This window comes from Tachysurus fulvidraco, chromosome 1 (assembly GCF_022655615.1).
Source record: "Tachysurus fulvidraco isolate hzauxx_2018 chromosome 1, HZAU_PFXX_2.0, whole genome shotgun sequence".
NCBI classification, from domain to species: domain Eukaryota; kingdom Metazoa; phylum Chordata; class Actinopteri; order Siluriformes; family Bagridae; genus Tachysurus; species Tachysurus fulvidraco.
Genome location: NC_062518.1, coordinates 31,574,953 through 31,599,995, shown reverse-complemented (window position 1 = coordinate 31,599,995; position 25,043 = coordinate 31,574,953). Strand labels below are relative to the sequence as shown.

General features: G+C 39.0%; 1 protein-coding gene across 8 annotated transcripts in view; it reads left to right on the top strand.

Annotated features, from left to right (window-relative positions):
- Positions 1-24,601, top strand: part of rap1gds1 (RAP1, GTP-GDP dissociation stimulator 1) — a 31,289-nt gene extending 6,688 nt beyond the window's left edge. For 3 of the 8 annotated variants that reach the window (XM_047816943.1, XM_047816935.1, XM_047816922.1), the window contains 13 exons: positions 362-484; positions 2,568-2,693; positions 8,518-8,664; positions 12,565-12,693; positions 14,016-14,141; positions 17,081-17,224; positions 18,526-18,657; positions 19,354-19,488; positions 19,615-19,740; positions 20,655-20,800; positions 20,892-21,045; positions 21,806-21,934; positions 22,989-24,601. In XM_047816943.1, coding sequence (XP_047672899.1) covers positions 362-484; positions 2,568-2,693; positions 8,518-8,664; positions 12,565-12,693; positions 14,016-14,141; positions 17,081-17,224; positions 18,526-18,657; positions 19,354-19,488; positions 19,615-19,740; positions 20,655-20,800; positions 20,892-21,045; positions 21,806-21,934; positions 22,989-23,116 — 1,745 coding nt within the window. In that variant the 3' untranslated portion in view covers positions 23,117-24,601. The remainder of the gene's footprint in view (positions 1-361; positions 485-2,567; positions 2,694-8,517; positions 8,665-12,564; positions 12,694-14,015; positions 14,142-17,080; positions 17,225-18,525; positions 18,658-19,353; positions 19,489-19,614; positions 19,741-20,654; positions 20,801-20,891; positions 21,046-21,805; positions 21,935-22,988) is intronic. The other 5 variants (XM_047816946.1, XM_047816927.1, XM_047816948.1 and 2 more) reach the window with 5 other exon arrangements.
- Positions 24,602-25,043: the final 442 nt, after the last annotated feature.

The following is a 25,043-nucleotide window of genomic DNA, read 5'->3' as shown; positions in this document are numbered from 1 at the left end:
GAAGTAGTGTGTGTGTGTGTGTGTGTGTATAAATGGAATTACTTATTATGATTGCTGTAATCACATAACTTAAATCGAAGAAGGATTTAAGTGAATGTCGGCTGTGATGACATCACAGTGCACAATGGTGCAAATCTTAATAAATCGGTCGTAGTTCAGAAAAATTGTAAGCCCTCAGAAGCTCGCAGGCTTTTTTTGGTCGATTTTGGTTTTCTTTAGCATAAATTTCTGTGATTACGAAATCGCAAATTCCTAACAGAGCTAGAGATAAATGATCTCAAAACAAAAAGAAAATGTGATGTGATGCTTTTTTTCTCCTCTGTCATGACATTAAGTCTTCCTAATTCATCTTTACTTTCAGATGTGGAAGCCAGTGGAAAAATCCAGGAGATAGGTATTCTTTCACTGATGCCTTCTTTATTGGCCACACAGAACTCCTGCACACCCAAAGTCGCCAGCATCATAGCGGAGGTGGCCAAAAACGGTGAGGACTCCTAATCCTGCTTTACCATGAGCTCTAGCTGTAACAGCGATATACCTACTTGTACACAAACTTTCTTGCTTCAGCTTACTGAGAAACCACAAAGCTCTCCATCATTAGCATTATACAGCTTCATTGTATCAATGATCACATACGTTAAAATGTAAATACTGCATCTTTCTTACTGTCCCTGTGTAAGGTGTTACTGCTGAAATGACATATCAGAAGGGATGTATTATTAGAATCATTAGAAATGTATTTATAATTATTAAAAATAATGCTATTTTGTGTTTTTGCTATAAGAGTATAATCTGAAGGTTTGGTAGATTTTTGCATACTGTTAGTCCCCAAAGTGCAGACACAGTTATGTTGTTCCTGAAGACTTGGCAGACTGTCTAGACTGTGAGACTATTCTTTTTGCGAACATTTACAGCAGATTTAGACAGGCTAAATGTTCATGGAACCTAAAATGCTGTGTTCAGCACAGCAGGCTTTTATTCTTTTTGAAGCTCAAATCCCAGTTTACTTTCAGTTTTTCCCAGAAAGCAATCGGTTAATATGAATAATTATTCTTTTCAAGTATCTACAACACTAATTTTCAGCTCAATGCAATAACCATGCACACTGAATCAACTCAATATTCACTCCAGCTACTGCATAAGTTTATGTCCTGCTCTGCATTGTTGCCAACCTGCACAAGCCATAAAACCTAAATTCTGCCGAGTCAGTGCTTGGCCTACGTCCATGCTTTTAGGCTAATTATACAAGCGCTTATTGCTGCAGGAAAGCTTGGAGAGGACAGACTGGCAGTGAATTGGGTTTGTGAAAGAAAAAAGGTTTAAAATAATGAATGGGCTTTTAGCGTAATATGTGGTGTCTAATGAGGCAAGCCCGCTGATGTAGCATGATTTTGGCATCCTTCTACTGGTAGCAGCTTTGCACCAGGAACATTTATGGTCTGTCCGGTTGAGGCTGTAGCACTGCATGGGGAATGGAGACTGATGTCCCATTTCTTCAGAGGCATTTAAAAGACCTTCTTTTAAAGAAAAATGCTTTCTATGCTAAACACTTTCTACTTTAGGTTTTTTTTTTTCAGGATGTAGGATTATATAAAGTACTAATCAAATGTTGTAGATTATTAGAGTACATTATTAATTCCCATGGGGATTAAAATGTAAGCTTGCGTAAAGAAATTCTTTAAAGATGTCTCTAAAAATAATAAAATAACATCTTCAAACCTATTAATGAGCAGCGAACAGTATTAAACTGCACAAAGGCACGCTTTTAGAAAAATGGTTCAATAGTCTCGGGTACACTTTGTGCAGTTTTATATAGAAATTGACCAGTAAGTTTTACTGAGCATCTTGGAGAATCTGTCACAGTTCTACTGTAGACTCTGATTGTCACAATTTCTTTGTTTCTCCAGATAAAACCTGCCAGCCTTTAGTTGTTTGGTGTGCTAATTAATATGTTACTGCCATACAAACATTTTCTGTAACGCTGAATTTTTTTGTTAGTTTGAGGAGTAGTATTTGGAAATGCTTGCATTTTTTGTAAAGTAGATGTCAATAAAGTAGATGTCAAAAAATAAACATCAAACACAAAATTTGTATTAAAGATTGTTGTATTTGTTACGTATTTGTTGTATTTAACTTACTTGAAGGTACTAAAAAATTCTACACTGAATCTTAATCATAACCTTAACCACAAGCTAAAGCTTCTACTGTAATAGTGTTAAAAAAAGAATTGTATAGGATTTATAACACACACACACACACACACACACACACACACTATATTGCATTTGTAATACCTGTGTTATAGATTTCAAACATTTTTGTATAAAAGCATCTGTTAGTTTACTGCATGCTTTTAACATCACGTTTGACAGGAGAGACAGTTGCTGCATTAAATATAACAGCAGCTGTGAGCTGGAGCCATAAACTCGCTGTAGCATAACTGTAATTAAATTAAAAAATTGTTCTAGCCCATACACAGTGTTGTGGCATATTGTTTTAACTTATCCAATCAGGGACAGTGTCAATACAAGTATAGACTGCTTTGTAATGTACGTGTCTCATTACAGAATTCATGCGGAGTCCCTGTGTGGACGCAGGCCTCATCCCCCCACTGGTTCAGCTGCTTAACTGCAAGGACCAGGAGGTGCTTCTTCAGACGGGTCGAGCCCTGGGTAACATCTGCTATGACAGCCGTAAGTCTTCGTCCCCTGCTGCTGTCGTGTTTTAGGGTCTGTAGGAAATTGTAGAGCGTTATTGGGAAAGTGGATTACAGTCAAGGCTGTGTTCTTTTGATTATATAGCAAATAAATCTGGACACACGCTCTTTTCGTGACTCATTTAAATTTGTCTGTTCAAGACGCTGCAAATAACTCGTACCCACTCACTTGCTCACTCACCTACTCATAATTGCTTTGTTACTATGGATCTGATTTAATCTCTGGATTCAAAGTGCAGGAATAATAACAGCCTACTGTGTATTGCTTCATTAGAGTTCTGCTTAATTCTCCCCATAATTATTCACATTGTATGCTTGCTAATTAGCCTGGTCCTTTTATGGCAACTTGTGATTTTTTTTTTTATTATTATTGATAATTAGAAATTGGAAGACGCTTTGCTGTCTCTTAATGTGAGTTTTCATGCTAAGCACACAGCGAAGTGCTGCAATAACAAAACGGTGTACAGAATGGATATAATAGCGCGGTTCATTTGTGAACATTTCATCAGCTTCATTTGTGAATAGTATTGAGTCTTTCACAGCAAATACAGAGTTGTGTGGGTGTTTTGTATCTTTAGAATAGAACAAAAGAAGAAATCATACACATGTTCATAGCCAAACACTGCTATAGAGTGCTGCTAGGTCAAGTGTCTGAAAAACAGTAAGGTGTGAGACTTGTTTCTATTGACAATTAAAATTAGGAGTTTTGTGTTAAACATGTTGAGAGAATTTAAAATAAATAAATAAATCATAAACCTCAAATAAACACATAAATACAGATAGTGTTCTCTACTTTTTATGTCCTACGCGACACACCGATCAGCCAGAACATTAAATCCAACTGACTAATATTGTGTAGGTTCCCCTTGTGCTGCCAAAACAGTGCTTTCTATCATAGCCAGCTGTCTTTCTATCATAGCCAGCATTACCTTTTGTGATCTTCTTTGGGATTGACTCAGGCAGTCTAACATTCTCTCCCCATATACATCAATGAGCCTTCCTCTGAGTATTTTTGAGGTCTTAATCGGTCCACAAGACCTGCTGTTTTGGAGATGCTCTGACCCAGTCGTCTAGCCATGGCCGTTTGGCCCCTTGCTAAAGTCACTCAGATCCTTAGTGACAAGCTTAGTGTAAACTTGTATTAAAATGCAATGTGTTTTTTTTTTAAAGTAGCATAACCCACTCAGGGAAGGAGAAAGTATGGAAATCTCAAATAACATCTACCAAGTGAATAGATATAAATAATGTTGTAGGAGATGAAAACATATAGAGAGTGAGCAACTCGCCAAATAACAAAATATGAGCTTAATCCTGTTATCATGAGACACAGAGAAGGATGGATTCACTGCTGCTTGCTGGACTCCACATACAGTATTGTGCTTTTAGATGCACAGACCACGACCATAATGTAAACAGCAGATAAAGATGTGGGTAACATTCACAGAATGTTCTCCATATTTGCGATCGCCTGCACATGGTGAGTGCTTATGCATCTCTTCACTATTTCCGCTCCCAAACAGCACTGTCATAAGTAATTGCCTCTTTTAGTCAGCCAAAGTACAAAAGGGAAAAACTGATAAAACAGAAGTGTATGTACAGAATTGGTCTGGAGAACCCCCAGCAGTGAAACACATGAATCACAAATGTGTTGGCTGATTACTGGCAGTTGAATTCCTCATAAATGTCTGAACCATGCAGTTATGAGCATAGAAAAGTGTCTCTCGGTCACTCCTGTGCCGCTGCTCTGTGGTGAGCCGGCTGATGGAGCAGCTGAAATGGAGCTCAGCTGCGAATGACCCTGGGTCTAAGTCAGCAAATCATCACAGCGACATCCAGTCCACTGCAGGCGTTTGCTCATTTTATAAGTGAGATTAATTCTCCTCAGTGTCTCATCCTGGTGAACATGCTTATCCAAAGAATCTGCATGTATGTCTGTGAATATCGTGTAATATCGGAATAGTTTTGATGGATCATTAGGAAAAATTATGAAAAGACTCCTTCGAGGACTGATACTCGGTAACAATCAAATAGCCTGATTGTGAATGCTCTCTCGCTCTCTCGCTCTCTCACTCTTTCACTCTCCTTTTCATCCCTTATATGTTCAAGGCCATATCATCCCTCCACCTTTCAGATCTCACTCAGGCTGCTCCCCCCCCCCCCCTCTCTTTCTCTCTCTCTCTCTCTCTCTCTCTCTCTCTCTCTCTCTTTCTTTCTTCATGATTCATGTGTTTATGTGGGGGTTGTGAGTAGTGGGCAGCTGTCCTAGACTCTGCGTGGGCATGGGTGAGTGAGACCTGGAGCATTTTTCATGCCAAATGGAATGACTCACAGCTCACACACATAGCTATAGCTATAAACAAGAGAGAATTCCTGAGTTATAAAACATACTGTGTTTAAACACACCTGCTCATAGATGAGCGCCCTCTCTCTTTCATTCTCTGTCTCTCTCTTTTAAAGAGTTTTCCTCAATAAGCCTTTGGCAGGCTTGGCATTTCCTAACCAGCTTCATGAGGGAAGTTTCTAAAGAGGCCTAAAAAAAATTATTTAAAAAAACTATTTAATTTTAAATGTAAGGGAAATAATCTATCCATCCATCTATCTATCACCCTGCTGGTGCCCAGTGGTCTCCAGGTTCTCTGAATTCTGCGCTGTGATTTCTGAGATGCTTTTCTGCTCACAATGGTTGTAAAGTTGTAGTTGTTTAAGTTACAGTGGACTGCCTGTGAGCTCAAACCAGTCTGTCTATTCTGCTCTGTCGTCTATCATCAGCTGTTTTCATTTTTCATGTTTTTATGGTACACCACTTACCAACTGTATGATTAATTTCAAGCTTGAAATGGTCTTGTTCTATTAGCAGATATTTTTGCATGTTTCCCTGTGCTTCAGAAGGGTTTCCTTTGGGTACTCCTCATAGTAGGGATATCATAACTGTATCTTAAGTGTGTATATATTGTACCCAGGTCCAAACAGTAAAGATTCCTCTCCCTGCTTAAGGTTTTTAGGAACAGCAGCCAGACTTGAATGTTATTGAACACCAGCTTCTGAATTCTTTGGATTTGATTAGACTGACCATTAAATACAGCAATAATTCTGGTGACCACATGGAGAGTATTGCTATAAAAACTGTGATGGACGTACAATGTGGGAAATGCAACTAACAAATTTTAGTCATCTTTTATGTTATTTGTGCGATTTTTAGCGGTTAGCACATTTGCTTTGGGGTTTGGGATTCGATGGCCTATTCCTCTGCTTTCAGGCCACTGTCGTGTATGTGAAGAACTTGCATGTTCTCAACATGCTGCAGAGGTTTTCTCTGGGTACTTCGTTTTCCTCCCTCAGCCAAAGACGTGTGGTATGCTGAATGGCATTTCTAAATTATGTGTGGAGTGTGTTTTTGTGCCACTGGCATCACTCTCCCCAGCCTTTTGCTCTGAGTTCTCTAGGTAGGCTCCAGGTTCAATGCAACCCTGTGTGGGATAAATGCCTCAGGAAATAACCTTATATTTGGTTTGATAGAATATTATAATAGGAAGTAGTAAATACATTGAAGTACAGGCACATGTAAATAAATTAGAATGTCATGGAAAAGTGAATTTATTTCAGTAATTCAACTTAAATAGTGAAACTCATGTATTATATGAATTCAGTACATACAGACTGAAGTAGTTTAAGTCTTTGGTACTATTTAATTGTGATAATTTTTTTCACATTTAACAAAAACCCACCTAAGTAAGCCACAAACATTCATTGCCAAAGAAGCTGGCTGTTCACAGAGTGCTGTATCCAAGCATGTTAACAGAAAGTTGAGTGGAAGGAAAAAGTGTTGAAGATAAAGATGCACAACCAACCAAGAGAACCACAGCCTTGAGAGGCTTGTCAAGCAAAATCGATTCAAGAATTTGGGTGAGTTTCACAAGGGATGGATTGAGGCTGGGTTCAAGGCATCAAGAGCCACCATGCACAGGCGTGTCAAGGAATTTGGCTACAGTTGTCGTATTGCTCTTGTGTTAAGCCACTCCTGAACCACAGACAATGTCAGAGGCGTCTTAGCCGAGCTAAGGAGAAGAACGTGTTAAGTTTCCACAGTCTGTGATGATTTTGGGGGCAATGTCATCTGCATGTGTTGGTCCACTGTCGGTTTTGAAAACCAAAGTCACTGCACTCGAGTACCAAGAGATTTTAGATTCTTCATGTTTCCTTCTGCTGACCAGCTTCTAAAAGATGCTGATTTTATTTTCCAGCAGGATTTGGCACCTGCCCACACTGCCAAAAGCACCAAAAGCTGATTAAATGACCATGGTGTTGGTGTGCTTGACTGGCCGAATTGAGGCAGTAAATAAGCAGAAGGAGCCCATACCAAGTAATGAGTAGATATACTGTACGTAAATGAACATATTTTTCAGAAGGCCAACAATTCACTAAAATGTTTATTTTTTTTTAATTGGTCTTATGAAGTATTCTATATTTTTTTTGATTTGTTAGCCAAAATCATCACAATTAAAAGTACCAAAGACTTAAACTACTTCAGTCTGTGTGTACTGAATTTATATAATACACGAGTTTCGTTACACAGGTTGAATTACTGAAATAAATTAACTTTTCAACGACTATTTTATTGAGTCGCACCTGTATGTTCAAGACATTCAAGATTTTGCCAAGATGTCATTTTTGCTGTGTAACACAACTTGAGCCCCCAGCATGACACTCTTAAGGGGTGTGTGTGTGCGTCTAATACGCTCACCCTGCCTTCGAAAAATGTCATCATCAACAGACATTTCCAACTGCTTAGCTGCGTTTCAGACACTCGCACTGCTTTGGCTTTTCTCTTTGTGCTTTCATAGTGGTTATCATACAATAGTCAAGTGTACACTAACATTACCGTTATTCCAGAGCTGAGAACATCAATTTTACTTACGGAACCAACAATATGGTCCAACAAATGTTCCTGAAAAAGATTGCCTTTCTGCTTAAATGGGTATGCTGACTCATATTTATTGTCAAGGTTTAATAATCAGTAACACGTAAAACTCAATTTTGTGTAAATATCATGTGGGTACCAGAAATCCTGAATCCATTTAATGTTTCCCTTTAGCTTCATCCCCAATGTTTGTACTGCTGTCAGCTCTGCAGCTGCAGCTTTGAGTGATGGCCTGTAATTTGTTGGGGGGAGAGAAAAAGATGTTTCCTTCCTCTAGCAGAGTGGAGGAGATGTGTGAAAAAGGTAGGGAGTTATTGAGTCGAATGGAGGAGTGGGAATGAAGAGAGAAGAGCGGAAAGTGGGGTTGGGCTAGTGAGGCTCTATCTGACATGATTTTTACTGGAAGTATATTTTCTCTAGTAGAGAAAACGAGACAAATGAAGAGGATGTTTTGTATAACATGCACAGTGCTACTAGTAGCTTCCTGTGGGGCATCCGTGTTAAAGTCTGGAGTTAGCTGTCTTGTTGAAAATGACTTCCTCACTTCAGATCATGATTGTACAGAGCCTGACACCCTGGAGAAACAAGAGACACTAAAAAGAAACCACCAATAAAAACGAACTGGGTGTTACGTAGTGTAATTTTGTGTGTGACTGATTTCTTTCTTTTTCTTATTTCTTTCTTTTTTTTTATTTGAATCATATCTAAAATTTTCCTGTTCTAATAACTGCCTGCACTTATTTTGTAATATCCCAATCCCATCATATGTAATTTAAGTTGCGTTAATTCCCCCTTTTGCTGTCATTTATGATTTGTAGGTTGTTGTCTTTTTTGTATCTTTTTGTTGTCCTGTTTATTTTTACGTGACCTCTTTGTTTTGCAGATGAGGGCAGAAGTGCAGTTCACGAAGCGGGCGCTGCTCAGATAGTAGCAGAGCACATTAAGGCTCTGGCCCATAACACTGACCCGTCCACCGGGAAGCTCTTGACTGTCTTTTGTGGCATGCTGATGAACTATAGCAATGATAATGGTAATGACCAAACCCCATCTTGGGGGAAACGTACATTTGGATGGTTCCCTATAGATGAATTCTGAGATGCTCAAGAAACTGTCAATGATTTATTAGGCTATTTGAAACTGATAATTTAGTTTCCTCTTTGAATCTTGGCTTAGTAGCTGATAACTATTTGGCTTTGTTGGTTTTAGTGTGTGTTCTATAATGTTCTAGACTGTTGACAGGTTGTTGAGTGTCGATGCTAAAATCTCTAGGGGACCATTCAAATGAGGATAAATGTTGAACAGTGTGTTCTAAATAATGGGTCACTAATCACACACCGGAAAGTAATTTGCAATAGCCCTCTAGTAATATAATAGTAAAAGTTAACCAATGGCCAGTTTTGTTTTGTTAATGAAAAATGCATTTTGTGAGCTTTGAAAATTTCTTAAAAAGCATGCTCTTTTTTTATTTTTATTTTATTTTTTAGTATTTTTTTTTAACAAATTTATTGTAAACATGAACAAGATATGTGTGAAACAGTACCATCTTAAGTAAACTGCTCTTCAGTGAACTTTATTTTACATTTATAGAAGTCCCTGATACAAAGAATGTGAGCTCTCCTGTAATAAATTATCTGTTAGTGACATAGTGGGTCAAAAAACTCAGCTGTGAGATGAAATATTGAACATTTGCTCTTAAATGATTCTGGCTTTGAGAAAAGTAAGGAAAGTTGAGCTGTTCTTCTTCTTCAGTTACTAAATATATGTTCTTGTGGGCACATTCTGTTTTAAATTTAAACCTGCTTCAGGCAGCGTCTGATGCCTTCAAAACCAAGACAAAGCTTCTGTTCTAATCACTGTGGCTGTTTGATGGTAACAGCACATGGTATCAGCAATAAAAGGAAGTCTAGCTAGAATTCTACTTGGACTAAAAATGCATGCTGAGTATTTATCTCTCTGTTTCTGCACTGAATAATGAACAGACAAGCCAAGCTCCATTTTGTTCTCTGTCTTGCTGGCATCGTGGCTGGGCATAAAATGGTAATTACTTTCCAGTGCCTTACCTTTCAGAACTAGCAATCTAAATTGGGGTCAGAGTTTCTCATACTGTCCTGCTGCTTGAAAACCAGTACATAGGAGTACTTGAAAATGATGACTTGATTTGTAAAGTGAACAAACCACTCAGCAACTCCAAGCTTACACCGCTCATGCTCGTAACTATAAGCTTGAATAAATCACAGCAGGGTTTGTTTGATCTGTCTTAAGCTGAATGTCGGAATACTAACCTGGGGTACATATAAGGGCTTTATATGTACACATTCCTCCAGTCTCTAAATCTTTCTTTGCTCTTGTCCTCTTTCTTTCCGTTTCTGCACTGTTCTCAATCTTTAGTCTTGTCAGATTCATCAGTGTGATAAGACTACAACGAGAAAGTCCTAATTCAGTGAATCGTGTTCCCCGCTGTAGTGTAATTGGATAAAAAATTTCTTACTCAGAGATGTAAGTCTATAGTCAGTCTGTGTGGCAGTAATAGATTAGCTTTAATACTAAAGCAAACCTGTTTTACGCATTGCATTAAGTGGAAATACAAATCTTTTTTTTTTCCGCTACCAGTGTCAAACCTATAATAAGTATATTAACATTTGTGCAGCATTTTAATTTGCTGTTACATCTATGACCTTATAAACACTATATTAACATCGATCCATCCATCCAAATTAATTTGGTGCTAGATGACAAATAACTGACAACCTAGTTATAGAATAAAAGATCCTGATATAGTATAACTGATCCTTTTTTCTTTAAAAGATTGTGAGCAAATCAAATGTTTCCAAACCTCTTCAGCAGATCCCAGAGTAGAGCTCATTACTATGGTCTCCTATGTAGTAAGTTGTTCTTAGCTGGTCTCTGATATAAAATAAATAAAACTTACAGTAGGCTGTTTGTTTGATGCTGTTGTTTCTGAAACAAAACAAAAAATCACCAATTTAAAGGCACAAACAGCACTGACATCAGCATGGCATTGGCTGAGAGTGACAAAATCTAGCATATATTCACTATTGAACAAATGAATGGCGTTAAATTTGGTGTAGTTATTTTGTATTTGAGTGGAAGGAGCTTTGTTGGCTTACAGAATCGTCTTATCCCTCATATCAGAATCAGAATCAGCTTTATTGCCAGGCATGTTTTCACATGCGAGGAATTTGTTTTAGTGCCAGAAGCTCCACAGTATAACAGAATGACATATACAGTATAATTGTATGTACACATTTACAGATGTGAAATGTGCAGTTTAAATATACATATGAAATATACATATACAAATATAGACAATTTGTATGTCACAGAAATCAAACCAACGATTCAGACACAGGACAGAATATTGCCACATTTGATTGTATTATTAACTTTTATGGTGTCTGCTTCATGGAGGCCTTACAGACGTTCTCTCTTTCCCAGGACGCATGTGGTCAAAGCTGAGAAGTAACATTCCTGACCGTACACTGGGCTGAAGTGGGGCGGTCTGTAATATGCGTAAAAAGTGTTTGCACTTATATGGTGTTAATGTGTTTGTACACTGTGGCTTATGTATTTCATGCTAATGCTGATGCTAAGGCTATAGTACTGCAGAGCTTTGCCAGTAGTTGCCAGACTAAAGGAATGCAGAATGAGGCATAGCCTCTTCTTCTTTTGTCAAAAACATCTGGAACATTCCTGCTCAGATGAGCGCTAAGGGAGTTGCTCACTGAGGTGTGTGGCAGATATAGTCACTGGATGGATTTCCTAAAATCTGATGTGTTTGTATGTGTATTTTATTAAGGAGAGACATAGAAGCTAAATCTGTTGACTCCTTTAGGTACCTGACTTTAATCTTGTCAACAATCAGAGTGGTAAAGTGCCATTTTTACAGCTATGACTATAAGTAATTACAGTGTACAGAAAATAACTAATCTAAGCTAGCCAGTGTGTAGTGCTGGTTACAGGGTGGAAATAAATAGTGGAAAAACTGAAATAAATAAAGAGATCTTAACTGCCAAAGAAAGATAAGGCATTTTGGCCTTTTGTGTTGTAGTTCATGATCCAGAAAGCATAACTTGGAATGAAACCACTGAAGATGAGAAAATGCTTCTTATCTAACCCTATGTTTTTTTTTGTTCTATAGTATTTTGGCATTTATATCTCACTGTTTCCACTCCTTTTCTCTCCCTCTCTCCCTTTTTCATTAGGTCTCCTGGATTCTTTAGTCTCTCATTCTCGTACATCTTATTTATTGTCTCTCGAGTGGTCCCCTTTTTGTCTATTTCTGTTCTCTTTTTTCTTGCCTCCTCTGTCTGTCTTTATCAGGGTTGTTGAGTGCAGTTTTGCAGTCTTGACTGCGAGGAAATATATATTTTTTCCTCTTAGGTATTATCACTCTTTTGCTGCATTGAGGAGGGGGATGTGTTTGCTCGTTATGTGATGAAATTGAATGTGACAGGGCTACCGATACTGCAGCATTAAGAGACAAAAACAATGGCGTCTGATTCGTTTCATTACGCAGCATAAAGATTCATGTGATCTCATCCTGCTGGTGCCATAAATCTGAGACAGAATGGATATCATCATTGTAGGCCCTACTTTTGTATCAGTCAGATTATCATATCAGGGTTTTGATCTGTTATTGCTGTTTAGATCTACATGATTCCTAAATGAGAGTGATGATTGAGTTCTTTCTTTACTATTTTTTATTTTATTTTTTTATTTATGTTAGAAATCTCTATTTTAATTAACACTCAAACAAGTGGTTGCGATTAATTTGTTGCAGCAATATCTGCAATGTTGCAATGATGGTTACAAAAACATTTATTTTACAGCTAATAAACTCCATTTTGGTGCCCTGATGCAAGTGAATGCTGACGTTAATAAGATGTATTTAATCTCTTTGCATCCTCAGACACATTGCAGGCCCAGCTGATTAGCATGGGAGTGATCCCCACCTTGGTGAAGCTCCTGGGAGTCCATGCACATAACACAGCACTCACAGAAATGTGCCTCATTGCCTTTGGAAACCTGGCAGAACTGGGTAAATAACTGACAGACCTGTTGAGTCCTTATTAATTCATTCCATGTGATTCCTGATTTTGTTTTGTTGTCTATTTCTGGATGCTTCTGTGCTTCTCTGTAAGTAGGGAGGAACGTTCTGTACTCACCTTGCCTTTAATTCAGAAGTATTAGTCTCAGGCCTTGTAACACCAAGTTTTTGGTCAAGGAGGCCTAAACTGCTAATAAGATGACTGATTTGAAGATATAATGCTAAACTCTGCAGTGTTTTGGCCTTCTCAAGAACAGACTTTTACATTTACATTTCTCCTGTAATCCTTTCTATCTTGATGCTCTTTTATTTCTGCTACCTTACACCGAAACCAAACAGGAACATTTTTTAGTGAGAACTCGCAGGAATGGAGTGGTATAAATGAACTAGACCGGAACACGAATCATCAGCACTTAATGCTGGTTAAGCCTTTTCTGGCAATTATTTTTTCCTTCTTTTTCCTGGTATAACTGTTGGAGACAAAGCAGCAACAAGAAAGGAGCAAAGCACATTAAGGTTCCTTCAATAGACACACCGCCAGTAATTATTTAGTTTTTTTGTCAGAGACCAAAAAATGGTATTTGGACCCAATTTGTGGTCCATGTTCAGCATTGAATTCCCTATTATCCTAAAATGTCTCACAGTGAAAAGCCAGCAGTGTCGTGACTAATTTTATATCTGTCTTGACTTGCAGCGATAAAACAGTTTAGAAGTTTAAACTAATTGAAAACGTTTGATAAGAAAGGGTTAAATAAGGGTTAAAGAAGTACTCTTGTTCATTTTTATAGTTACATTAGTTCCTGTAATCATTTATAAGTGATAAGTTACAAAGACCAAAGAAATTCAGTTTGTCATGTTATGAATCTTCAATGTTGGAAAACCTTAAGGAGCTTTCTCATGTGCTGACAATGGAGACTTCTTCCAAAATGATAAATAAATGGCTCCCCCACAGAAAACTATAATTACACACATTTTTCAGTCCAATTATATAGAATCTATAGAAACAACAGTAACCGTGCTCATTAATATAAATCTGTGATTTGTCTTGTTGCCATGTTGTTATATGCAATGCATCATCATTTGATTGATCTACAAGAAATTATATAGACAGATGTTCCTAACACCATTCAAGCACGTGTAGTTGTAACTGTACTGAGGCGTGTTTATCTTTCTCAATACGATATCATTTGAACATTGCTTTTTAAGTGTAAACTGTCCAGTCCTCTATATTATGCGTGACGTTTATTAAAGCTTTTTTAACCCCATTGTGATTACTCTGAAGAGTATGTTTTTGGTCACTGTGTCTCTTGTAGAATCAAGTAAGGAGCAGTTTGCTGCTACAAATATCGCTGAGGAGCTAGTGAGACTTTTCCGTAAGCAAGCGGAACATGAAAAGAAGGAGATGATCTTCGAGGTGCTGGCTCCTCTGGCTGAGAACGGTAAGTGTCAGACATGAAATGTTTTATGGTAAAGTAAGGCTTAATCTTAAGAGTTATGAATAACTTGGACCTTTCACTATCTAAAATGGGGAAATCTACACTGATCAGTCATAACACTAAAATACTCTAAGGAAGTGTAAGGATCTGAGTTACAAAATGTGATGGGTAGACGAGTGGGTCAGAGGATCTCCAAAACAACAGTTCTTGTAGGGTGTTCCAGGAATGTAGTGCGTAATACCTACCAAGGAAGAACAACTGGTAACAGGGTTTTCAGCACAAAGGGTGAGTCTGTCTGGTCCAAGACATAGAAGAGCAATTGTAGCACAAATTGCTGAAAACAGTTAATGCTGTATATATTATATTAAGAAGTCACATATGGGGCTGCATAGCCGCAGACCGGTCCAAGTGCTCACACTGTTTCCTGTCTACTTCTGAAAGTACACTTCAATGGGCATGAGAGTGTCAGAGATTGTCCATGGAGTAATGGAAGAAGGTGGCCTGGTCTGATCAATCACATTTCTTTTACATCATGTGGACTGCGGACTGTGTATGTGTCATTTACCTTATAAAGAGATGGAACTATGGGATGCACTGTGGGAAGAATTGAAGACCGTGGGATTCTCCGAGCAATGAACTGAAGGGAAACCTTGGGTCCTGGACTTTCATGTAGATGCTTCTTTGACCTACATTACATTGTAGCAAGCCATGTACACTCCTTAATGCCATCTGGCATTAATCCCACAGCAGTATTCCTTAATGGCAGTTGTCTGATTTTGCAAGAAAATGCATCCTTTCACAAAGTTCATGACTTCAAATTATCAAGTTTAAAAAATCGAACATCAGATGTGCTGCGGGAAAAAAGTCTGATCCATTAAGGCCTCTGACAACTTCCAGGAGTTAAATTATCTGCTGCTAACATGTTGGTGCCAAATACCACGTCACACCTTCAGAGGTCTTATGGAGTCCATGAATCAACGGGTCAGAGCAATTCTGATGGCACAAGGGGGACCTACAATATATTAGGCAGGTGGTTTTAATGTTATGGCTGATCATTGCGCTACATATTTTTTCACCATCTAGAATAACTTTTATCTGTTTCAAACAAGCTGGTTTAAACAAATAGAAACACCAGAATTATAGACCAATTGCGCTTTGGGTCTTCTCCAGACATAGCACTATAAGAGACTGGTCTACAATTAGCCAGCTGCTGGAGTTGTTTGAGCATAGTCTGTGTTTGGATAATGGGTGCTGTCACTTGCTCTCTCTGCCATCAGCGCCCACATTAAGGATCAGGGATCTGTGAACAGCTGAAATCCGCACCACTTTTGTGGCGTAAAATCGGCTCGCAGCTGCTAGACTGTGTCTTTTGTCCAGGAGACGGACTGAATTTTTTAAAAAGAATATATGCATTTAAACGTAAAGTGAGCGTGTGCGATTCATTTTTAGATTCGAGTAACTATCAAAGAGTGATTGAGAAACTAGGAGAGAAGCAGTCTGGAAATGGGTGTGTGTGTGTGTGTGTGTGTGTGTGTGTGTGTGTGTGTGTGTGTGTGTGTGTGTGTGTGTGTGTGTGTGTGAGAGAGAGAAACATAAGTGTAAATAAGCACAGGGGGAGAGCTTGTGTTAAAACAAGGGCCGGCCGGCGGGTGGGCGGGCGGGAGAGAAAGCGGGAAGCCAGAGAGACACAGAGAGAGAGAAGCCTGAGAGAAAGAGAGAGAGAAGCTGGAGACAGAGACAGGGAGAGATAGAGAGAAGCTGGAGACAGAGACAGGGAGAGAGAGAGAGAAGCCTGAGGGAGAGAGAGAGGGAGAGAGAGAGGGAGAGAAGCCTGGGAGAGAGAGAGAGATGCCTGAGAGAGGGGAAAGAGAGAGAGAAAGAAGCCTGCGAACCCTGAGAGAGACCTGAAAGGCGTAGGGATGATAGGGCCTTGAACATGTAAGGGATGAAAAGGAAAAGAAAAATTAGTCTGATGGAGTCTCCAAGTGTGAGAAAAAGCGAGCTGGGGTGACCGTCTGAATGTTTATCGTTCAGTGCACAGAACAACGCTCTCAGCCTGCCAGTCTCCAAGACAACGTCCTACTTAAAAGCTACTACATTGTACTACAAGAGCGAGAGAGAGAGCGAGAGAGAGAGCGAGAGAGAGAGCGAGAGAGAGAGCGAGAGAGAGCGAGCGAGAGAGAGCGAGCGAGAGAGAGCGAGAGAGAGCGAGCGAGAGAGAGCGAGCGAGAGCGAGAGAGAGAGCGAGAGCGAGAGAGCGAGCGAGAGAGCGAGCGAGAGAGAGAGCGAGAGAGCGAGCGAGAGAGAGAGCGAGAGAGCGAGCGAGAGAGCGAGAGAGCGAGCGAGAGAGCGAGCGAGAGAGAGAGCGCGAGAGCGAGAGCGAGAGAGAGAGCGAGAGAGAGAACGAGAGAGAGAACGAGAGAGAGAGAGAGCGAGCGAGCGAGCGAGCGACAGGCAGAGGCTCAAATATTTCACAAGTTTTAGAACCAAGAGCAAGAAAAAGGGTCACAAATCTACAACCAGCCTTGGACCCTGTTTTCAGATACAACATTTTTTGTTGATTCCTGGTCCTGTATGATGGGCTGCATACAAATTTGCTTCTGATTGTTTTGTTACATAATGTAGGATATTAAATTCTTCACATGTAGCACTGATTATTATGCATATTACTCATATTGTGCATAAATAATAAGTCTTGGAAATCACAGAGCCGTGCAAACACGTAAGTGTTTTTCATCCTGTTAAACTTCTAAAGTTTTTCATTTAAAAACAAATGTCTCTTAATCGGTTACTCTGTTTCTGTCTGTCTGTCTGTCTGTCTGTCTGTCTGTCTGTCTGTCTGTTTATCTAACTTTCTTTCTGCCTCTCTCTCTCTCTCTCTCTCTCTCTCTCTCTCTCTCTCTCTCTCTCTCTCTCTCTCTCTCTCTCTGTCTGTCTGTCAGATGTAATAAAGCTGCAGCTGGTCGAGGCTGGTCTGGTGGAGTGTCTGTTGGACGTTGTGACTCAGACCGTGGACAGTGACCGAGAGGAAGACCTGGCTCAACTCAAAACAGCGTCTGACCTCATGGTGCTGCTGCTGCTGGGAGGTGCTGCTCAAAGCTTCAGCCACTGATGCTTAGTGATTTTTATTTTTGTAGATTCATACAGGGGAAAAAACTAACGAAGTATTCTCATTTATTTATATATCACTACACTAGGGCTATTCAAACATCTCCAAACTCATCTTTTAGTACTGATCCTGATATCCTCACAGTTACTAAGCCTTCAAGTCATTATCAGTCCTGATACCAACACTGATAATCCCTGCTTTATTGATCATTTTAGGTAACTGTGTGCTGACAGTCTGGCTTTGCATCACATGCTCAAACAGTTACAGCAGACTTACAGCAGACTTGGCTATATTTAGCTGTAGCAGCTTCTTCTGTCCCAGTGGAGAATGCAGTCTTTCTGCATTAATAGTCTCTAGTCTCAACTTGCACCTCAACGTGTCGGTCTGTTAGCAAATGAGCATTCAAATACTAGACATAATGGCGTTAATGATGTATTATGGACAGAATACATAGTCTAGTGTTTAGTCTGTTATGGGTTGTAGATAGCCTTAATTTCTGACCTGGAGATCAAATCAGTCTTCAGAAAATGTCTATAACCCATATGCATGACTGAGTTCAACAAATAAATGTTTGAATGGGTTGTTATATTGTTTTTTTTTTTGTTTTTTTGTTTTTAGTTGAGATACTGAAATACTACTTGTTTAAAAATGCAATATTTCAAGAGCAAAATAACGTTAAATCTACACAAGTAGATGAGTGTCTACTTCTATGTGGAAATAAATGTGTTCCGTTACTCTCTTTCTTTCTCACTACTTAGTAGGCAGCAGATTATACAGCTAGCAGAGCGGGGTGTGTTTCTCATCTCACTCTGAATAATTAATGCCGGCTGAATGGGTCGTGGGGTGCTAACACAATTCCACTTCCACTGTGTGGCATTTTATAGATGGAGCGAGGACTTTTCTCTGTGGTTTTTGAGGAGAACAGAGGGCCTTCTGTTATGCACCCATGAATTTAGATGCTGCATTTAATCAGGCGAAATGTATTTCAACTGTAATGGAGCACTACATGGTTTATGTAGCGGTTTAGATTGTGCTGATGTGGCTGTGTTGAGTTCCTGTTATCCTTTAAAGTTCAGGGGTATTGTAGGTAGGCCTTTGTGAATTGTAATAAATCGCTTCATTTATTTAGGAGAACAAATCTTTGAGGACATCTCATGTCATGTTTGCCATTCAGTGTTAACCCATAAATGGTCCCACATTGTACTTTACAATATTACAGTTACTGTGCTATTGTATACAGTAAAGTAGTGAACAGTGGGTCATTTCTTTCTTTTCCAGATGAATCCATGCAAAAGTTGTTTGAAGGAGGTAAAGGTAGTGTGTTCCAGAAGGTTCTCTCTTGGGTTCCATCCAAGAACCACCAGCTCCAGCTAGCTGGGGCTCTGGCTATCGCTAATTTCGCCCGCAATGGTAAGAGCTCTGGTCTGATTTCTAATATATTGTAGTTTATCATACACAGTTTATCATATCATAAATATATATATATATATATATATATATATATATATATATATATATATATATATATATATATATATATATATATATATTTAACAGATATATTTAACATTAACTGACGATATTCTTTTTCTTTTTTGAGTGTGAATGTTTCTTTCAAGTTCTGTGTACATTTGTTACAGCCAGCTTTACAGTAGCCAAGTGTTACATACACCAGATACACACAGTCATACCATGTAATGCATTGCTTTGCTGCTCTTTGACCAAATTAAGGCTTGGACACTGCAATGAGGATTCCTGTGGTATTTCTCAGTGTTTATAGAGATCTCTTCCTCAGTGAGGTGTATCTGCATATGACTTGACAGACAATGCTCTGCAGGATACATTTATGTTAAATGCCAATACGCTTATGATACTGCCATGCAGTCGTCACGTATTGGCTGGTGCACATGCTGCATGGGTTCACACCTAGGGTGAATTTAGCATAGCCAGTCCACCTACAGGCATTTTTAAGAGTCGGGAGGAATCCTATTGAAAGCCCACGCCTCAGGGGGAGAACATAAAATGCTGTGAGGTAGCAACATCACACACTGTGCCACCATGCTGTTATATAAATGTTAGATCATTTAGTTGGCTCCTTCCTTTCAGATGGGAACTGCATTCACATGGTAGACACAGGAATTGTGCAGATGCTTTTGGACCTGCTGGACAGACATGTTGAGGAGGGGAATGTAACTGTGCAGCATGCAGCCCTCAGTGCCCTGAGGAACCTGGCAATTCCAGGTCAGTGTAAACATCTCCTCTTAAGTTGTTCTGTATTTCATCAGCCCTATAGAGGCTTTAAAATATGCTGTGTGTTAAAGCAGCCTTTTACTCAGCATCATTATTTTCTTTCCCTCTATACATCAGTGGTGAACAAGTCTAAGATGCTTTCAGCTGGAGTGTCTGACGTGGTGTTGAAGTTTCTCCAATCAGAAATGCCACCAGTTCAGTTCAAGCTGCTGGGAACATTAAGAATGCTTATCGACACACAAGGTATCTAGCTATTCCTTTCTTCTCCCCTTCTGACTACTCACATCTACTCACTGCAGATATGTGTTTACTGACCGCAACAAAAAATTGGGAAAGTAGCTCTAAACGTAGATATTTTAGGCCAAAAACTACCAATACAGAATTTCCTGCACTGAAGGATTACATGAGCCAATCATTTATCCTATTACTGAGGCTTTGTCAGGTATAAGCCAGTTCCCCTCTGTTCTGTGAATTAGAAAGCCGTTATCCTCTAAGTGAAATGGACTAAGACCAGGAGCCTTGCCACGGTGCTGAGATTTAATTGCTATAGATTGAGTGACACTGCAGCAGCCTGCAAGGACGACGGCAGGTGCATTCACAGCATGCGGCATGTAGCCAGAAGCTTTAGTTTTCCGTGACATATCAGCAGGACTTTACATACAGCTCCATGGCACTTAAATTACTAAATGTAAATGATTTTACATCCATAAATTTATATGCATAATAATGGAAGGCTGTGGGTTTTTTTTTCCCCCATAAAGGACAATAACGATGAAATCTCCTCAAAATGTTTGTTGCTGCTTTAAACTTGTGGGTATATTGTACTGGCTTTCCAAAAAAAAGCAGCTTTAGTTGGAAAATGGAAGAACCTCAAAGTCAAGTCAAGCTTTCAGATTTCTTTTAGAATAAGTTAATTAGCGGCTCCATAAGCTGACTTTAAGCTGTTACTAAGCTTTGATTAATTGAATAATCCAAATATCTTAATGCAATATAATGGATACAAAAGTAGTTTTAAGGGAGCTTTTGTCGAGTTTTAGATTTATAGTAATGACTTAATGTGGCAAAACTGTTAAAAACAACTTGTCTGTTTTAAATTGATTGATTTGTAGGATTAGGTATAGAACTGATAAATCTGTGGATGATGTGTGTTTTTTGAGATACAGTGGATGCTGCTGAACAGTTGGGAACAAACCGTAAGCTGGTGGAGAGGCTGGTAGAATGGTGTGAAGCCAAAGACCATGCAGGGGTGATGGGAGAGTCCAACCGCTTGCTCTCTGCGCTGATCCGTCACAGCAAGTCAAAGGTCAACGCCTTACACACTAATATTACTAACATGAGAAATTCAGAGATTCTGCAAATTGAACTGTGTTTGGATGTTTCTCGGCTTTGAACAGGAAGTAGTACGGACGGTTATTCAGTGTGGGGGTGTGAAGCACTTGGTGACCATGGCAACGAGCGAGCACATGATCATGCAAAACGAAGCGCTGGTGGCTTTGGGTCTCATTGCATCATTGGATTTGGGTAAAACAGACATGAAGCTCTCCAGAGGTGAAAGCTTCACCTGATGTGTGACCTGATTTGAGAAATATATCAGCCCATTCACATTAAATATACATTGTTTTAAAATGCCAACATTATGCTTGATCTCGGGATTCATTAACTTTCTACACACACGCGACATCTACGAAAAGTTAGCATGAGAAACACAAAGCCAAACACCATAGACCACTATCAAACCCCTGCTCTGTTTTGTAGGCAGGAGCTCACAGAAGCCCACAACTTGCTAACCACTGGCCATTTTAATCAGTCTTAAACTTCCTGAGATCTGTTGGTCAGATGCATAAATTAGTTATTTTTTTTTTTTTTTACTTTTTTAAAATAACATTTTACAGTATAAATTGTTATATGATTTATTCAGCTTTGTTTTGTTCAGAGATTCAGGAATAGGTTTAAGGCATATTTATTAGTTATGAGAAAATCTCGCTCTGGACCTTTACGCTTTAAAAATAGGAGAAAAACAAATGGTACAAATCAATGAAATCTGATTAAATGGGAGAAGAATGTCAGTAGTATTCTATGACTGACAGGTTTGTTAAAATCGCTATAAGTCTGTCATTCATTGAACATTGAATCCAGGGGCTGTATGTGTTTGAATTTTGAGTTTCTGACAAAGTTGCTGACTAATTTCTCTCACTCTGGATCCAGTATAGTAACTTAGAAAGCTAATTCTAACACAACCTTCAGTTACAAGGATAGCCATACTTTCTTTTCACTCAGAGATGAAAAAAAAAAGTGTTATTCCTGACAGATTCGGCAGAGAAGGATTTTGTTGGAGCCACGCTGGTACAGGTCCTACATAAGCTGCTGACAGAAGAGAAGAGCGCTCCTGAGATCAAATACAACTCCATGATCCTCATCTGCTCTGTCATGGGTTCAGGTGAGGGACGTCTTTACTGTCTATACGAATCTGCATTTCAGCTGATACTAATCTGCAATAAATGTAATCTAAATGTCTTCAATTCTGTGATTTTTATGGTATTCAAATTGAAGTACATTATTCAGTACCTTATGAATTAACTCTGTAGTGAAACTGATGAGTTTTGGTGTGAACGTTAACTGAAGCTCTTGATCTGTATTTACATGATTTTTATGCATCATGCTGTTGCCACATGTTTAGTTTATTAGATTACTGCAGAATGCACAGGTCTTCCTAATAAAATGAAATAATATAGAGTATACATGGCACAGGCGTAAGTATGTGGACACTTGACCTTTCCACCCCAAACGGAAACAGTTGTCTAGAATGTTGTAGGATGAAGCTTTCCCCTCACTGCAAAGTATATTAGCTCTATAAAGACATGGTTTTCTGAGATCGTAGTGGAAGAACTCAATCGACTTCCGTGCCTGCCTGATCTCACTAAAGCTCTTGGCTGGCTGAATCCCATAGCCACACTTTACAATCTAGTGGAAAAGCCTTCCTAGAAGTTTATTATAAAAATAAAGTGGGACTAAATCTGCAATGTGATGTTCAACAAACATGTATGGGGTGATGATCAGGTGTCCACAAACCTTTGCCCATATAGTGTCCAGTATATAAACCAGACGTGTTCATGATTAATTCACGATGCCATGCAGCAGCTTGATAAATGAATGATGTTCAATGCATGAAGACTAGCAAGTGAAAGTCTTGTATTCAGACTTGTATTTACAGCTGTTTGTTGAACTGGTTTAATAGTTACCCAGCATGATCTTTGTAGACCGGCAGGACATGGTGAACTAAAGATAGCTAATGAAAATATTTCTGCATTGTTTCAGGGGAAATATATTTACGTTTAAGTAAAAAAAAGTATATCTCATTTTAGGCTATACAAACAATTCTGGTCAAAACCAAATCAGTCATTATGCAGGCAAGATTCAGCCATGCCAACGTCCTGCTTGAGAATGACAAGCGATCATGAAGTTTGATTTGGACCGTCATTCTTTCTTTTCAGAACCTCTACATAAAGAAGTACAGAGCCTGGCCTTCATTGATGTGGTGTCCAAACTGCGCTCCCACGAGAACAAAACGGTGGCCCATCAGGCCTCGCTAACAGAACAGAGGCTAACGGCACAGAGCTAAAGACTCTTTCAACACACAGCACACAGTCCAACCACTCTCTGCCTGCCAGCCCTCCTTATACACTATCTCTTATACTCCTACGAATCCCACTGTTTCCCTCTGTCATGTGCCAAGGTATCCAGTCCCACTCTGGCCTATCCTCCCTGCTATAAAGTCCCCTCTACTCACCCAGCTCGTTTCACGCATGTGTTCAACACTTCGTAGGACATCGTAGACTGCCTTCTGCAATAGGTTGTGCGAGTGAGCTAGGGAGCGTGCAACACTTATAAAAAGACCATAGCTGTGATTAAACAAGAGCGTTCGCATCTCATTAAGGGAAGACAAAAAAAAAAAAAGACAATAACTACATGAGGGCTAGAGGAGAAACTAGCGCAGCCATATGTTCATGCCGTGTAGACCACACGTGTTCTGTGTAGCTTGAAATCTTGCTGATTTTGACACCTGCATGTTTTTTTTAAGTAGTTTAATTTAATAGTGTGTCTGCTCAGCTAGCCAGACCTCGCTCTTTAGCCAGATACACTCCTCTCCTTTAATATATACAAGTACTTGCCTTTGACATGTTCGAGTAGAGATCAAATGTGTTTGTACTGTATGTGGGATAACAGGACCAGAGAGAAACCTCCTTACATTTTAACCTCCCCCCATGGTCCTAGTGCCACTCATGTTCGTAACTAATAAGCCACTTTTCCGGAACGAGCTAATTCTATATATATCTCTAGTCTGTTGAATTTTGAAACAGATTAATAGTCATATGGATATTATGAACAAATAATGGCGTCTTGTTAACAATTAATTAACTATTTCTATTTGCTGCGTACACTTAGTCAGGATAGTGAAATTGATAAATGATGAGTACAATGTTAATAACGTTCTGCTATATAATGTGTTGGGGTATAGCACACTGTTTAACATGTCTGCCGTTACAGCAGGTATAATAACTCCTACAGACATGGATCATTACAGGTCCATAAATAAATAATGCAATCATGTCAAATGTCAAGAATGGACTCTGACAAGTCAGTGTGTGTTTGTGTGTTTTTATGTTTTGAGGTGGTTGAAATACTGCCAACAGTTCCATAATCCTTGACCATTTGAGTAACAACCTATTCTGAGTCTCTTAGATCTCTTGAGTGATCTTGAGTGCTCTCGAGCGCTCTCTATCCAAGGTGTACATTTGATACTGTGGCACATTATTTCCTGAGCTTGATTTTTGCATGTTTACAGGTTTGTCTTTTAACAATCCACTGAATATCCCAAAACATGCTTTTCCACTGCATGTTGGGATACCGTACCACTCTGTTGCCACTTTGTTTGGTAAATGTTATTTATCAGATTTGTAACCTTAAGGAACCGCTCAGCAATCCAATATATCTATATTAACTGCATTACAGATATTTAAACTCGACTAGTTGTTGTAAATGTCACTGATTAATTGTACAGTTGGAAGATAGAAAATGATTATTAAAGACAATTGCTGGCGATGGATTCATGGTTTTATGACTTTTTCTTATAAACTACGTTTATTCCAACCGAATAATTTTAAACCTATGAAATCCTTAATTCTGCTTTAGCAACACTTTAGTTAAACTGCCTTTCTATTCTCAGAACTACCATTAACTTGCAGGGAAAAGTGTGTTTTGCTCTTTGTAATCAGCAGCTAAAACATTAACACCATCAAAATGAGGTGTGTTTGCAAGATGCCACCTTTCCTGTCTGTCAGTTATTTTTGCAGTGGAACATGTTTTACTCTCCGAGAGAACTGTGTAGTGTTGAGAATGGCGACAGTAGCAGTAGAACATTTGGAATACCTCAGTAGATACAAGGCGATTGTGATGCGTTTTGTTTAATGGAAAAAACTATGCTTTTTATTAGCATAATTTAAGACTATATAAAATAATTTTCCACATGTATGGATCCATATTAATAT